Source organism: Caretta caretta, chromosome 28, assembly GCF_965140235.1.
Source record: "Caretta caretta isolate rCarCar2 chromosome 28, rCarCar1.hap1, whole genome shotgun sequence".
Taxonomy (NCBI): Eukaryota; Metazoa; Chordata; order Testudines; family Cheloniidae; genus Caretta; species Caretta caretta.
In genome coordinates, this window is record NC_134233.1 from 9,171,204 (window position 1) to 9,187,319 (window position 16,116).

The 16,116-nt window shown below is 52.5% G+C and overlaps 1 protein-coding gene across 1 annotated transcript in view; it reads right to left on the reverse strand.

Moving 5' to 3' along the window:
- Positions 1–1,054: 1,054 nt before the first annotated feature.
- LOC142070235 (uncharacterized) overlaps positions 1,055–16,116 on the reverse strand; it is a 57,000-nt gene continuing 41,938 nt past the window's right edge. Inside the window, exon 2 of the mRNA XM_075123790.1 lies at positions 1,055–4,042. Within this exon, the coding sequence (XP_074979891.1) occupies positions 3,116–4,042 (927 nt within the window). The 3' untranslated portion in view covers positions 1,055–3,115. The remainder of the gene's footprint in view (positions 4,043–16,116) is intronic.

Consider the following 16,116-nt stretch of genomic DNA (forward strand, 5'->3'; position numbering starts at 1 on the left):
TCCGCAGTTCAAATTCTGAGTCTTCCAGACAATCTTCCAGGTGTTGAGATTGGGGAAGAGACAGGCCACGTGGGGGTGTCTTTGACTCTCATACATATTTTTTCTCCAGCTGCTAGGTAGATTCTTGCCGTGATGCTGGGGTTAGTTAGCCCCCAATATGGAGCAGCAGTTTGCCTCCTGCACCTTGTGGTAGGCATGTCACAGCTCCTTCACTTTCACCCCGCACGGCAGTGTGTCCCTGTCATGGCCCCTTTCTATCATGCATCACGAAATCTGCGTGCGCACCTCGGGAGTTACACCACAGAAAGCTGCTTTCCTGTGCAGAAACTTGCCCGTGTAGACAAGGCCGCAGAGGGCTTCCATAAGAACGCACGACAGGTCATAGACTGGGTCAGACCAATGGTCCGTCAAGCCCAGTGTGCTACCTGAGAGCGACCAGTGCCGGATGCATTGGAGGGAAAGAACAGAACAGGCTTGTTGACCTGCAAGGTGAGGGTCTTTCACCTTTATATTTAACTTCATTGTTGTCAATTCCTACTTATCCTATATCTAACTACCCCTCCTCTGAGGTCTATGGGCAAATCAGGTGTGAACCACTCCTTTGACACAGACGTGTCCCAATCCAGCTGAACTGAGGCAGAATTTGGGCCAATGTCAGTTTGGAAAAGGCCTGCTTCACCCAGCAGGTTTCTCAAAGTATCCGCTGCTGTGAACCGCATGTCGTCTGGATGTGCGAACTCCAAACATAGCAAACATGAAAAAAAAAAAACGCAAAGCCAGTTCTGAGGTTTGCAGAGCCAGGCTTGAGGGTTAAAGAGCTGTGCTCAAAAGGACAAGGGTCTCAGCAGCTATAAAAAGAACTAGTTGCAAAAACAAAACAAAAATTACATGGAAAAAAAACAACCAAACAACAACCACCCAGAAAAGCTCCTATCACTCGCCCATCACCATTGTAGATCTTGACATCTCCTGCCTAATGTGACATCTTTGCTTTGCGAACAACAGCCCTGGGGAACTCCTGCGAACTCCAAAGACAGCAAACATGAAAAAAAAAAAACGCAAAGCCGGTTCTGAGGTTTCCAGAGCCAGGCCTGAGGGTTAAAGAGCTGTGCTCAAAAGGACAAGGGGGCTCAGCAGCTATAAAAAGAACTAGTTGCAAAAACAAAACAAAAATTACATGGAAAAAAAACAACCAAACAACAACCACTCAGAAAAGCTGCCATCACTCGCCCATCACCATTGTAGATCTTGACATCTCCTGCCTAATGTGACATCTTTGCTTTGTGAACAAGAGCCCTGGGGAACTCTCTGGCTCACCTGTGGGGGTGGAAGGGGTCTCACACTACGTGGGAAGGCTGCATCATGAGAAAAACCACCTGTGCTCTACTTTCACACTTTCTAATCTTTCAGAGTAGCAGGAGGCGGAAAAGTGAGACACATGCATTAGACTCAAGAGCAAAACTAAGAGACCAAACCACAGACTCTGGACTCAGCATTCATGTATCCTGCAGTCTGAACTTGGAATCTGTTACATTCCCTCATTGGCTACCATCATTTAACCAACACGGAAGTGCTTCTTGTCCAGCAAGGCAGCCAGTTTGGGACTCATAGGCATGGCATGGCTCTGAAGGAATCAGCTGTTTCTCTCTGTGCTTCAGGAAACTTGGGATCCAAATGGTAAAAGACAGTTGTTCCCAGTTTCATCATGGCATCCTTTAGAAGTGTGAGCAATTCTAAAAACAGTTTACCTTGGCCACAGGTCACCATAGCGTCCATCTCTGGGGTGAAAATCAACCACTCGTAGCTCTCATTTCTACCTGAGTTCTTGTCAAATCTTTGACCTTAGTTGTAGCAATTTTACACGGCTCTGGCGTAGAATTCTTCACCAACCACACAACATACCAGTAGCGATACTGAGGTAGAACTCCCCCAAATATGCCCTTTTGTTTCTTTAATCTGGTGGCACAGATTTAAATAAGGGACTAAATTCAGGTGCGGCTTAGAATCCCTCTAAGACACCAAATGTCAGGTATCTACTCAAAATGGGTGTCTTTCTGCAGCTCTATCACATTCCTCATGGATGTCATTTCCTACACATTTACAGCATCTCCCAGGAGTGAGCTGAACAGAAATGTCACTTCCATTTTTCCCATCTCTACCTAGGAAGGGATTGCATTTCCCAAATAAGAGGCAACATGCACCTGATTAGGAAGGGAAGATCTTCAGGAGCAACCTCCTGCAGGGCATGGGCCACAACTGCTTTGGGAGGCAAATTAATGGGTCTTTTGCTTAGTTCCAAATCATTTACTAGAGAATCCTCTTCCCAGCCCCTTCGGGAAATACTGACCTTACCAATTGAAGAACAGGGGGATAGAGATGGTGATGGAGAATCCCTCTGATTTACCCTATGTTCTTCTGTTGTTACAGAGGGGAAAATACATTTTTCCCTATCCCTTCCCTATTCCTGCTCTTTGTTATACTTCAATATATTTTAAGGGAGGAAAACGGGAGTAAAAATATCTGCCTTCAGGAAAACCTCTGAAAACCAGCGCTCTGATGAACTGTGACAACTGGGAATGAAACAATATGATCCTGGTGGGGGAACTTGATGACTAACAATGGTTTTTAAATGGGGGAACAGTATAACTGTGATGCTCAGGCTTTGTTTAGACTAGGACATGTGATGGAGTTTAGGTCAGGTCAAGGGGGGGAAAGCTAATGCCAACCACTGCACCTCGGCTGCATCTGCATGACAACTGTAATTGTCTTTTAACACCAAGATCACTAACTTGAGCAGCCAACGCCATGTACAGTCCTAGTGGATGTAAGGCACGGGTAGTTTTTGCCTCAGTGTAGCTTGTTGGGAACAAACCTCTCTCCCCCACCTGGAGCTGATGAACATTCCTGGCTGGAGGGACACACGCTCCTTTGACCCAAAAGGAAAGGAGTTGATAGAAAACATCACAGGACTGACCCCAAAGAAGGGTGAGCTGCAAAAGGCAGGAGCAGGCAACTCATCTGGGGGAGCTGAGTAACCACGGTGAAGATGGGGCACAGATCACTAAGTGGGAATTAGCAAATGTGATTTAAAAGAAAAAAATACCTTTGGCCAGCCCTAGTTAAGGCATTTGTTACAGATGACTCCTATGTGGATTTTCTGATGTCTAATAAGGGTTGAGCGCTGATTGAAGCTTCTCCCACACTCAGAGCATCCATAAGGCTTCTCACCTGTGTGGATTCTTCTATGTGTGGTCAGTACAGAGCTCCGATTAAAGCTTTTCCCGCACTCAGAGCATATGTAGGGCCTCTCTCCTGTGTGCGTTCTCTGATGTGTGATTAGGGTTGAGCGCTGATTGAAGCTTTTCCCGCACTCAGAGCATATGTAGGGCCTCTCTCCTGTGTGGATTCGCTGATGTGTGATAAGGGCTGAGCTTTGATTGAAGTGTTTGCCACACTCACGGCATCCATAAGGTTTCTCACCCGTGTGGATTTTCCGATGTGTAATTAGGTGTGAGCTCTGCTTGAAGTGTTTCCCACACTCAGGGCATCCATAAGGTTTCTCACCCGTATGGATTCGCCGATGTATGATAAAGTATGAGCTCCGATTAAAGCTTTTCCCGCACTCAGAGCACATGTAGGGGGTCTCTCCTGTGTGCGTTCTCTGATGTGTGATTAGGGTTGAGCGCTGATTGAAGCTTTTCCCGCACTCAGAGCATGTGTAGGGCCTCTCCCCTGTGTGGATTCGCTGATGTGAGAGGAGGGATGAACTGTCAATGAAGTGCTTCCCACACTCAGGGCATCCATAAGGTTTCTCACCCGTGTGGATTTTCCGATGTGTAATTAGGTGTGAGCTCTGCTTGAAGTGTTTCCCACACTCAGGGCATCCATAAGGTTTCTCACCCGTGTGGATTTTCCGATGTGTAACAAGGTGTGAGCTCTGCTTGAAGTGTTTCCCACACTCAGGGCATCCGTAAGGTTTCTCACCCGTATGGATTTTCCAATGTGTAATAAGGTATGAGCTCTGCTTGAAGTGTTTCCCACACTCAGGGCATCCATAAGGTTTCTCACCTGTGTGGATTCTCTTATGTGCAATGAGATGCGAGCTCCGCTTGAAGCATTTCCCACACACACAGCATGCGTAAGGTTTCTCACCCGTGTGGATTCTCTGATGTCTGAGAAGGTCCGAGCTCCCTTTGAAGCTTTTCCCACACTCGAGGCATGTGTAGCGTGTTCCTTCCAAGTTCATTCTCTCACGTGTAATAAGGTCTGACTGGCTACCGAAGTTTTCCTCTGGCCTCTGCTGACTCTCACAGGCTTTTGTTTTTTCTGGGCGTGCACAGCTCCCAGAATCATTCCCTTTGGACCTTCCTGACAACATCCCATGGGCTTCTACTCGCTCAGCATCTTCCTGCTGGGGTTCCTCCTCGTTTTCACTCACCATCCCAACACCTGACGGGAGACCGAGAGAATCCAGACGTAAGTCTCTGCCTGCGCCAGAGAGAAAGGAAATCTCAGAGAGAAGAACGGAAAAAGGGATGAAGGAACGAAAACGTGTACAGGACAGATCAAACCTATCAGGAGCTGATTTTCCCTTCAACCTTCCCCAGAGGAGAGAAAGGAAGGGATCAGTTCTGGGTCCGTATCTCAGAAGAAATCTCAGGGGACAGCGAGATTGGGGAGGGACCTGCTACCAGTTGTCAGTCAGGATAGGTGGGAAGCCATGAGTGACCTCTGCCTAACGATTCCACATCTGCAGGGAACAATCCTGAACTTGGAGAGCTCACAAGATCTTTGTAGGGCATCCCAAATGTTGCCTGTATTCACCGACAGTTTTGGGGTTGGTTTAACCAATGCCTCACCTATGCAGGCAGCTCTCGGGAGCACTTTTTTCTTAGAGCCATGAAGGTCTGGGACGCACGACTCCTCCCCTCGTTCCAGCTGCGAGATCACATCAGTTCTGGAAACTGGAAACCCTGCTCAAGGCAAAGAAAACAAGGGAGGTCAGTGGAATTTGTGGGATACTTGTCACAAAGAATATTCCATGCTTTTAAGCCCAGTTCACTTTTAAGTAGTAACGTCCCAAGGCCGGCTTCCTTGGCTCAAAGTGCCAGGAGATGATTATTACAAATCATATTCATTACCTTAGTGCCTAAGGGCCAACTAACAGTGGGTCCTCATTTTGCTAGGCACAGTACAAACCGAGAAGCATTGATGGCCCGTGCCCTGAAGAAGTTACAATCTAAATAGACAAGGCAGACACAGAATGGGGGAAGGGGTCCAACCCACCAGCAGAGTGAACTCCGTGAAGGCAGAGTGACAGATCTGATCAACACAGGCCTAGATCTTGAGACTATCGGATTTAATGTTACAACCAGGGCCAGCGTTTTCTGGAAATTGTAGCTAGGACTGCATTTTTTCCCAAAATTACTCTTTGTTTCTGGAATCACCGTTAATATCCGGAATTGCTGATCAGAGGGTGGGTGGGGCATGCAGGGTCACAATCCCCCAGATTTCTCCCTGGAGACACCCGTCTCCTCCCCAGGGCACAGGCTGGCTGCGGCTGAGACTTGATGCCAATTTCTTCCCTCTTCATAGAAGTCTGGGATCGGCAGTGGGACGCCAGGCTCTCTCATCATGCTGCAGAGAGGACGGCACTCACAGCTGCTCGCGGCCGTGTCCACAGCACCTCTCCCCTGCTCATCTCCCCTGTACACAGCTGGTTCATGCCCCGTCTCTCCTGCGCACAGCTGGCTCTAGGCTCTCAATGCCCAGTATCTGAGCCCCACCGCCCCCACACAGCCGGCTCCTGTCCCCTCCCCCCAAGGCACTTTCAGGCTTTAAAGGATTAGATATTGCTCACGTTTGTCAATTACTCTCTTTTCATTGCCTGCAAACTCTTGCCCTAATTATGACTGTTGTCTGTATATCTAAGCCAGCCCTTGAAAGCATGAATTCTTCACAGACTATGATGCCGAGATGCGCCACATGATACCAGGAAGGGCTGCGGGTTGGGTTTCCTGTGCAAGCTGGTATCACTACAGGGTGATGAATGCCAGATCTCAAGGCTGGTTATGCAGAGCTCCACCTTTTGAAGCTTTACCCAACGCAGAAAGGGGTAGGGACGGATTTCCCCTCATTCAGGAGACTGAAGACGACAGACTTTTGGGGGATAAACAGCTGAGTTTGAGCTGACTGAGGGGGGTCTTTCTGGGCTACAAACTCACAGGACCTGATAACCAGCAGGAGGTAACCCTTTAAGAAAGGTTTTAATACACTTTGGAACCGATCAGGGATTCCCATGAGGACTGCTGAGGGAATGAAGGTAAACACGCATTTGGATGCTCTTCTTGTTTTATGAGAATGGGAACAGGAAGGGCAGGGATATCACCGAATGCAGGATCTCAGCAGGACTAGATGTCAGGATAGCACCATATTGCAGCCCATTGGAAAACATAATCCCAACTACACATATAAAATGATGGGCTCTAAATGAGCTGTTTCCACTCAACAGAGGGATCTTGGAGTCACTGGGCACAGCTCTCTGAAAACATCAACTCAGTGTCCAATGGCAGTCAAAAAGCAAAGAGAATATTGGGAATCATTCTGAAATGGATAGATAAGAAGACAGAAAATATCATATCGCCTCTATATAAACCCATGGTACACCCACATCTCGAATACTGCCTGCAGATGTGGTTGCCCCATCTCAAAAAAAGATATATTGGAATTGGAAAAGGTTCAGAAAAGGGCAACCCAAATGATTACAGGTATGAAACTCTTCTGTACGGGGAAAGATTAAAAAGACCGGGACTATTCAGCTTGGAAAAGAGACAAAGGGGGGATATGAGAGAGGTCTATAAAATCAAAACTGCCGTGGAGAAAGTAAATAAGGACGTATCATTTACTCTTTCTCATAACACAAGGACTAGGAATCACCAAATCAAATTAATAGGCAGCAGGTTTATAAGAAACAAAAGGAAGTATTTCTTCACACAATGCACAGTCAACCTGGGGAACTCCTTGCCAGAGGACGTTGTGAAGGCCAAGATTATAATAGGATTACAAAAAAAAAAAAAAAACCACCATGAGAAATCTATTGAGGACAGGTCCGTGAATGGTTATTAGCCAGGATGGGCAGGGATGGTGTCCCTAACTTCTGTTTGTCATAAGCTGTGAATGGGTGACAGGAGATGAATCACTTCATGATTCCCTGTTCTGTTCATTCCCTCTGGGACACCTGGCGCTGGCCAATGTTGGAAGACAGGACACTGGGCGAGATGGACCTTTGGTCTGTCCCAGTGTGGCCATTCTGAAATACCAGGGAACCTAGTGAGTCCAGTGCAATGGGAGGGAGGAGGAAAATCCCTGGGTGTGCACAACACTGGGAAATTAGAAATTATCATTCAGAAGCAACAGACTCTAAATAGTCTAGAAAAGCAGAATGTGAAAAATAAGAATCGGGGTCATGTGACTTCAGGAATGAGGGACTCAAAAAACCAAGTCTGCAGAGAAGAGAGATTGTGGCTAGTGCACATGGGGATGGGGGGAGCAACTCTCCAAGTCTCAAGGATTTTCACCAGCAACCGAGGCCATTGTCCCATGCACGGGGCAATCCGGAGCAGTGAGGAGTTGTGTCATCTGTAATCCTGGCTGAGTTTCAATGTTCTGCTGCTGGAGCTCCCTTGTCTGGATTCCCCCAGCCACCATTCAAGGTCTGTGTGATCAGTAACCCTGGACCAGCCGCTCTGACCCCAGCAGCCTGCTTCTTACACCCCAAGCACATTCTGGTCTGGGTGGAGAAGGCTCAGGGTTTGAGAGAAGGCCACGGGTAGGAAGCTTCTGTTCGTTATGCTGGACCTAACCCCCCGTTTTACTTGTGCAAACAGAAGATATTTGACACTGTGCGATTCTGCTCCTGTGCTCTCTTCCCATAGCGTTCAGCAGCAGGGGAGGGTCTCTGGTCGTGTGTGTGTCATTGGCATGCTGGGGTGATGCTGGAACAGGACAGAGCAGAGGTGGCATTGTGGGGGTGGCGTGAACCCCATCTCTTCCGTTCCCCTTCCAAGAACCGAGGGGACAGGAATCCTTACCCAGCGAGGTCACAGTCTCATAGGTCTCCTGCATGACGTCTCTGTAGAGGGCTCTCTGAGCGGGGTCCAGCAGAGCCCACTCTTCCCTGGTGAAATACACAGCCACCTCCTCGAAGGTCACCGGCCCCTGAAAGAGCCAGAGCCCCACACTCAGGACCTGCTGCCCCACTCACAGCCCCACTATTCGTGGGGGAGAGGAGCCAATCAAACGGAAACTCTGGGTGGACCGCAGTCAACAGAGTCCCACCCCCACCCCGCTCAGAGCACCCAGGAAACACTAGGGTGAGGGGGCGAAGAGACACCCCTCCTCTCTCCCAGCAGATCCATCACACACCTACTCGCCACAGACTGATACCGGAGATGCTGCCCCGAGCAGGGTCTAGGGAGAGATCTCTTGTAGGAAGCCCAACACCCTCCTCCTTGTGAAAAGAAAAGGAGGACTTGTGGCACCTTAGAAACTATCCAATTTATTTGAGCATAAGCTTTCGTGAGCTACAGCTCACTTCATCGGATGCAAACTGTGGAAAGTGAAGAAGAGCTTTTTATATACACACAAATCATGAAAAAAATACCTCCTCCCACCCCACTCTCCTGCTGGTAATAGCTTATCTAAAGTGATCACTCTCCTTACAATGTGTATGACAATGAAGGTGGCCCATTTCCAGCACAAATCCAGGGTTTAACAAGAACGTCGGAGGGGTGGGGGGGCAGGAAAAAACAAGGGGAAATAGGTTACCTTGCATAATGATTAACCACTCCTAGAGCTGGATATGAAGCAGGGGAATCTCCCCTAAGCCTGACTGGTGGCTTCCCCCTTCCTATTTCAAGGCACCCGCTGGTTAGTTGGGTCAGGCTCCAGGACTACGAGTCTGGTCCTTTTTCCCAGCCCTATCTAGGTAGGTTATTTTCTGTTCACCAGACTGGAGCATTTCCACCTCCGAACCTCATGGGTCTCTTCCTAGAATCTAGGCCACTTATTAAACAACTCCCAGCAGGTCTGCCACCCCCTGGCCTCCTCCCTTTCTCCACCCTGTGCATTTCCTGCCCCGCTCCAACCTCCAAACCAGACGGTGCAAACCTTCCCCTCTCCCGTGTATTTGCTGTCCCTCTCCCTCCTGCAGGAACAGATCAGAACCCCCCCACAATAATCCCCACCTGAGCTGGCTCCTCTGCAGCCATGTCGCTCCCTTGTCCCATGGGAGGACGGGATGAACCGGAAAGAAACATGAGCGTCGTTCTGCAACCTGGCCGGGCAAGAAGGGCTGTTGTGGAAGTTTAGGAACGGGCATTAGTTCATTTCACATCACGCTTCCCCCAGGCTCTTTCCCTGCAGAGCGAGATCTGAGATTCTGCCGTGCTGAGAAAATGCTCAATCTCTTTATTACAGCAGAGACCTGGCCCCTCCTGCCAGGCTCGGCCCACAGACACACTTTTAACCTCCTTTCTCCCTCCCGCATCCCAAAACAAAGTCTCTGAAAGCAATCCTAGAAAAAAGCAGAACCAAAGGAGTCCCTTTCGAGGATTCCCTCTGACACTGACCCCACGGCAGCCACACCCCAGCAGGACGGACATGGAGTCAGGAACTGGGTTTTCCTCTCTCTCATCCTCGTCTTTTCCACAGGAAAGTGATTCTCCCCACAGTGCAGTAATACATCTGTCTGGGCAGATGAGAGAGCTGGAAATCTCTTTCAAAACTCTTTTATTCCACGGACCCTGTCAGTCTCTCTATCTCCTTTTCCCTGTGCCCTCTCCATGCCTGTCTGCTAGGAAACTCTCATTCCTGGGTTGTTTGCTCCCCCATGGCTGGATTTGCTCCTGCAAATGGCAGGAGAAATGGGGTGGGGGTCTGTTTGTGTAGAGTCATTTTATAGTCCTTCACTGCCTGCCTGGGATTTCCCCATTGCCTGCCTAGGACCCCCACCTGCCCTCCACCAGGATCTGCCAGGCCATTTGCCTGCGACGCCCTCCTCCGGCCAGCACAACCCCCTGACGCTTTACAGGAGGACCCCTCACTCTGCGCCAGGGACCGCCCCACCACAGCTCTGTGCACTGGGCATGGCAATGGTCCCAGGAGCCAGCTGGGCAATCCCAGACAGAGCCCCTGGCACAGCACCAGGCAGCGTCTAATCCCCTGCCCCACCTGCCCAAGAGACCCCCACCCCCACTGGTCTGCAGCCAACAGGCCCCCAGCGATACCCATGTCCAGGACCCATAGCCTTAGGGCTGGGCACTTCAGAACTACCCCCCGAAACCCCAAACCCTCCAGAACCCACCAACCTGACTAGGGTCCCCCCTGCCCAGCCACCCAGAGGCCTCCCCCTACCACAATGTCCCTTCAGCTCCCGCTGCAATCTCCCCACACAGACACCTGCCGCCCCAGCAACAATGTTCCCTCACAGTGTCTGGTAAGTGGATAGAAAGTTATCACCACCCCCTGCTGGCCAGTCACACAGGCAGAGGGAGCCCGGGGGGACGCCTCTTTAACAGGAGAAGGGAAGCCATGGAGGGCCAAAATAAGTAAGACATTTCCATACTCTGTCACTAGCAAATAATGGCCACCGTGGATCCACCCCAGAGTTGGCTACAGCTTTGCACTGCGGGAAGCCCCCCCCCCCTCACGGAGACCCATGGAGGGCGATAGGTTCTCCCCAAGGAAGGACAAGTTGCTAGGATTTAGAGACATGGGGAACAGCCCCAAACCCAAGAGGATTTTTAATTGACTTTTGATGATGACATCGTAAGAGGGAAACCTGAGATTTGAGATCAGTGTTCAGAAATGAAAGAGAAAGGGTGGAAATCTGAGGGATTTTGGATCCATTTATGCAAATTATAGAGAGGAAAGTGGAAAATGAATGGGATTTTATAGCAGTTGTTGATAGGAGGTAAAAGCTGAGTGTATTTCCCACCACTATTTGGTCAATGAATAGAGCGGAAATGGGCAACATTGGCAAACGTTTTAGATCCATATTCAGCAATCTGAGAAAAGGTGTAAATCTGAGTTTTTCGTCGTAATTTATAATCACAGAGACAGGGAAAGCTCTCAGGGGCATATTCAATTAGAAGTAGACAACTCGAGTAAAAGTGGGGAAACGTTGAGGGTATTTTTTAGGAATCTTTGAGACGTACAGAGAAAACGTGTCACAAACTACGCAACTGAGAACATGGGATAAACGCCAAGACCGGGGGGGATTTTATGTGGCTATTAAAGAACTAGCTGGAAAAGGGGGACCGTTTGTCATATAAAATCCAGCCTGTCCAATACATAAACAGAAAGTGATGGTCCCCCCCCACCCCCACTGCCCCTGTTCACCTGGGGAGCAGGGAGCCCTCTGAGGGGCTGACTGAAGGGGGCGGGGGGGGAGCTGGAGGGCTCCCTGGGGGCGGGGAGGGGGCGGCAGTGGGGGATGGGCAGGTGGGGGGCAGAGAGTCACTTTCCTGCTCCCCCCCCCCCGGGGTCTCCCACTCACGGGGGCGGGTCCCAGCTGGACAAAGCCCCCCCCCCGGCCGGGCACGGGGGGGTTAATGACGGGCCCCACCCCGCACAGACCCCGGAGGGGAGCCGCAGCTGCTCCTGCGACAGATGCGACACGAGGCAGCGCCTGGTCTGGTCCGGACTCCGCCCCCAGACGCTGCCCCGCCCCCGGTCTGCTCCAGGCTCCGCCCCCAGACGCTGCCCCGCCCCCGGTCTGCTCCAGGCCCCGCCCCCAGCGCTGCCCCGCCCCCGGTCTGCTCCAGGCCCCGCCCCCAGGCCCTGCCTCGTCTCGGGTCTCTCGGAGGAGCAGCTGCGGCTCCGCTCCGGGGTCTGTGCTGGGGGGGCCCGTCATTAACCCCCCCGTGCCCGGCCCGGGGGGGCTTTCTCCAGCTGGGACCAGCCCCTGGCTCTGCCCGCCCCCGACCCGGTGAGTGGGAGACCCCGCGGGGGGGGAGCGCTGGTGCGGGGGCAGGAAAGTGACTCTCTGCCCCCGGCACGGCTGGGATTGGGGGGGGCAGAGACTGGGGCCCGGCGGGCGGGGTCCCTTGGGGGGTGTTGGGGGGGAGAAGCCGGAGTTGCGGGGGGTGGGGGTTGAACTGTCTCTGTGCAGCCAGGAAATTACCGGGGGGGGAAGTGGGGGGCGGCGGGGGAGTTAATTGGATCCCCTTCCCCCCCCCCCCACGGGCACAAATGCCCCCCAGTTTTCCCCTTTTCCCTCTCGGTAGCTCCCACGTGGTTGTAAACTCACCCCCACCCCCCCATTGATCCGCTCTCTCGTCTCCCCTGATCCCCCCCTCATCTCTCCCTCCTCCTCACATGTCCATTGAAACTCCCCTCCCGTGGGGGGGGCGGGATTTCCCTCCCCCCCCCCCGTTTTATCCGCAGCGATTTGTCCCGGTGTCGGTGGGAAGTTGGAGCCTGGAGCCATCCCCCAACCTGGCTGCCCCGGCGTGGGGGTGGGAGGAGACGCCGGGTCTCTGCCGGGGCGGGGAAGGGAGGGGCCGTGTCCCCCATGGGGCTGCCCCCGATCCCGGCTTCCCAGTCCCACTTGCTGCCCCCCAACTGCAGCACCGTTGCCCCCAGCCCCCACCTACCCCCCACCTGCCGATCCCCCCGTACCGCCCCCCTCCCCTCCCCCAGGGAGCCCTCCAGCTCCCCCCCCCCTCCAGTCAGCCCCTCAGAGGGCTCCCTGCTGCCCAGGTGAACGGGGCCAGGGGGGACCATCACTTTCTGTTTATGTATTGGACAGGCTGAATTTTATATCACAAACGGTCTCCCTTTTCCAGCTCGTTCTTTAATAGCCTCATAAAATCCCCCCCAGTCTTGGCGTTTATCCCATGTTCTCAGTTGCGTAGTTTGTGACACGTTTTCTCTGTACGTCTCAAAGATTGATAAAAAAGTTTCGGGGGACTTGTGGCACCTTAGAGACGAACCAATTTATTTGAGCATGAGCTTTCCTGAGCTACAGCCCACTTCATCGGATGCATACCGTGGAAACTGCAGCAGACATTATATACCCAGAGACCATGAAACAATACCCCCTCCACCCCACTCTCCTGCTGGTAATAGCTTGTCCAAAGTGATCATCAAGTTGGGCCACTTCCAGCACAAATCCAGGTTTTCTCACCCCCCACCCCCCCACACACAAACTCACTCTCCTGCTGGCAATAGCTCATCCAAAGCGACCACTCTCCCTACAATGTGCATGATAATCAAGGTGGGCCATTTCCAGCATAAATCCAAGTTTAACCAGAACGTCGCCCTGAGTCCTTCTCCATCCTGGTTGGGAAATTAACCCCCCTGCAACAATGATCATCTTTCCCTCTCCTTTCAGAATCATTTGTTCCCTCCTTTCTCTCTGTTAAAAATGTTTGCTGATAAAAGAGACTAGCCATATATTCAATACCCATCAAAGCCAGGGGCCTCCCCCTGTTTGGGGGATGGGTGGTTCCCAGTTGGTAACAGGAGAGTTGGCTGGACCCTTTTCTTTTCTCCAGCTGGCACGGGATGAGGAGGTCCCTGTGAGTGCAGCGTGGTCCAGAAGTATCCCAAACCCCATGACAAAGGGTCTCCGTGAGGGGGGGCTTCCCGCAGTGCAAAGATGTAGCCAACTCTGGGGTGGATCCACGGTGGCCATTATTTGCTAGTGACACAGTATGGAAATTTCTTAGTTATTTTGGCCCTCCATGGCTTCCTTTCTCCTGTTAAAGAGGCGTCCCCCCGGGCTCCCTCTGCCTGTGTGACTGGCCAGCAGGGGGTGGTGATAACTTTCTGTCCACTTGTCAGACACTGTGAGGGAACACTGTTGCTGGGGGGGTGCATGTCTGTGTGGGGAGATTGCAGCGGGAGCTGAAGGGGCACTATGGTAGGGGGAGGCCTCTGGGTGGCTGGGCAGGGGGGACCCTAGTCAGGTTGGTGGGTTCTGGAGGGTTTGGGGTTTCGGGGGGTAGTTCTGATGTGCCCAGCCCTAAGGCTATGGGTCCTGGAGGTGGGTATCGCTGGGGGCCTGTTGGCTGCAGACCAGTGGGGGTGGGGGTCTCTTGGGCAGGTGGGGCACGGGATTAGACGCTGCCTGGTGCTGTGCCAGGGGCTCTGTCTGGGATTGCCCAGCTGGCTCCTGGGACCATTGCCATGCCCAGTGCACAGAGCTGTGGTGGGGCGGTCCCTGGCGCAGAGTGAGGGGTCCTCCTGTAAAGCGTCAGGGGGTTGTGCTGGCCGGAGGAGGGCGTCGCAGGCAAATGGCCTGGCAGATCCTGGTGGAGGGCAGGTGGGGGTCCTAGGCAGGCAATGGGGAAATCCCAGGCAGGCAGTGAGGGACTATAAAATGACTCTACACAAACAGCCCCCCACCCCATTTCTCCTGCCATTTGCAAGAGCAAATCCAGCCATGGGGGAGCAAACAACCCAGGAATGAGAGTTTCCTAGCAAACAGACATGGAGAGGGCACAGGGAAAAGGAGATAGAGAGACTGACAGGGTCCGTGGGATAAAAGAGTTTTGAAAGAGATTTCCAGCTCTCTCATCTGCCCAGACAGATGTATTACTGCACTGTGGGGAGAATCACTTTCCTGTGGACAAGACGAGGATGAGACAGAGGAAAACCCAGTTCCTGACTCCATGTCCGTCCTGCTGGGGTGTGGCTGCCGTGGGGTCAGTGTCAGAGGGAATCCTCGAAAGGGACTCCTTTGGTTCTGCTTTTTTCTAGGATTGCATTCAGATACTTTGTTTTGGGATGCGGGAGGGAGAAAGAAGGTTAAAAGTGTGTCTGTGGGCTTAGCCTGGCGGGAGGGGCCAGGTCTCTGCTGTAATCCAGAGACTGAGCATTTTCTCAGCACGGCAGAATCTCAGATCTTGCTCTGCAGGGAAAGAGCCTGGGGGAAGCGTGATGTGAAATGAACTAATGCCCGTTCCCAAACCTCCACAATGGCCCTTCTCGCCCGGCCAGGCTGCAGAACGACGCTCACGTTTCGTTCCGGTTCATCCCGTCCTCCCATGGGACAGGGGAGCGACATGGCTGCAGAGGAGCCAGCTCAGGTAGAGATTATTGGGGGGGTTCTGATCTGTTCCTGCAGGAGGGAGAGGGACAGCAAATACACGGGAGAGGGGAAGGTTTGCACCGTCTGGTTTGGAGGTTGGAGCGGGGCAGGAAATGCACAGGGTGGAGAAAGGGAGGAGGCCAGGGGGTGGCAGACCTGCTGGGAGTAGTTTAATAAGTGGCCTAGATTCTTGGAACAGATCCATGAGGTTCGGAGGTGGAAATGCTCCAATTTGGTGAACAGAAAATAACCCACGTAGATGGGGCTGGGAAAAAGGACCAGACTCTTAGTGCTGGAGCCTGACCCAACTAACCAGTGGGTGCCTTGAAATATGAAGGGGGAAGCCACCAGTCAGGCTTAGGGGAGATTCTCCTGCCTCATATCCAGCTCCTCACAAGGAGGAAGGTGTTGGGCTTCCTACAAGAGATCTCTCCCTAGACCCTGCTCGGGGCAGCATCTCCGGTCTCAGTCTGTGGCTAGTAGGTGTGTGATGGATCTGCTGGGAGAGAGGAGGGGTGTCTCTTCGCTCCCTCACCCTGGTATTTCCTGGGTGCTCTGAGCGGGGTGGGGGTGGGACTCTGTTGGCTGCGGTCCACCCAGAGTTTCCGTTTGATTGGCTCCTCTCCCCCATGAATAGTGGGGCTGTGAGTGGGGCAGCAGGTCCTGAGTGTGGGGCTCTGGCTCTTTCAGGGGCCGGTGACCTTCGAGGAGGTGGCTGTGTATTTCACCAGGGAAGAGGGGGCTCTGCTGGACCTCGCTCAGAGAGCCCTCTACAGAGACGTCATGCAGGAGACCTATGAGACTGTGACCTCGCTGGGTAAGGGTTCCTGTCCCCTCGGTTCTTGGAAGGGGAACGGAAGAGATGAGGTTCACGCCACCCCCACAATGCCACCTCTGCTCTGTCCTGTTCCAGCATCACCCCAGCATGCCCGTGACACACACACGACCAGAGACCCTCCCCTGCTGCTGAACGCTGTGGGAAGAGAGCACAGGAGCAGAATCGCACAGTGTCAAATATC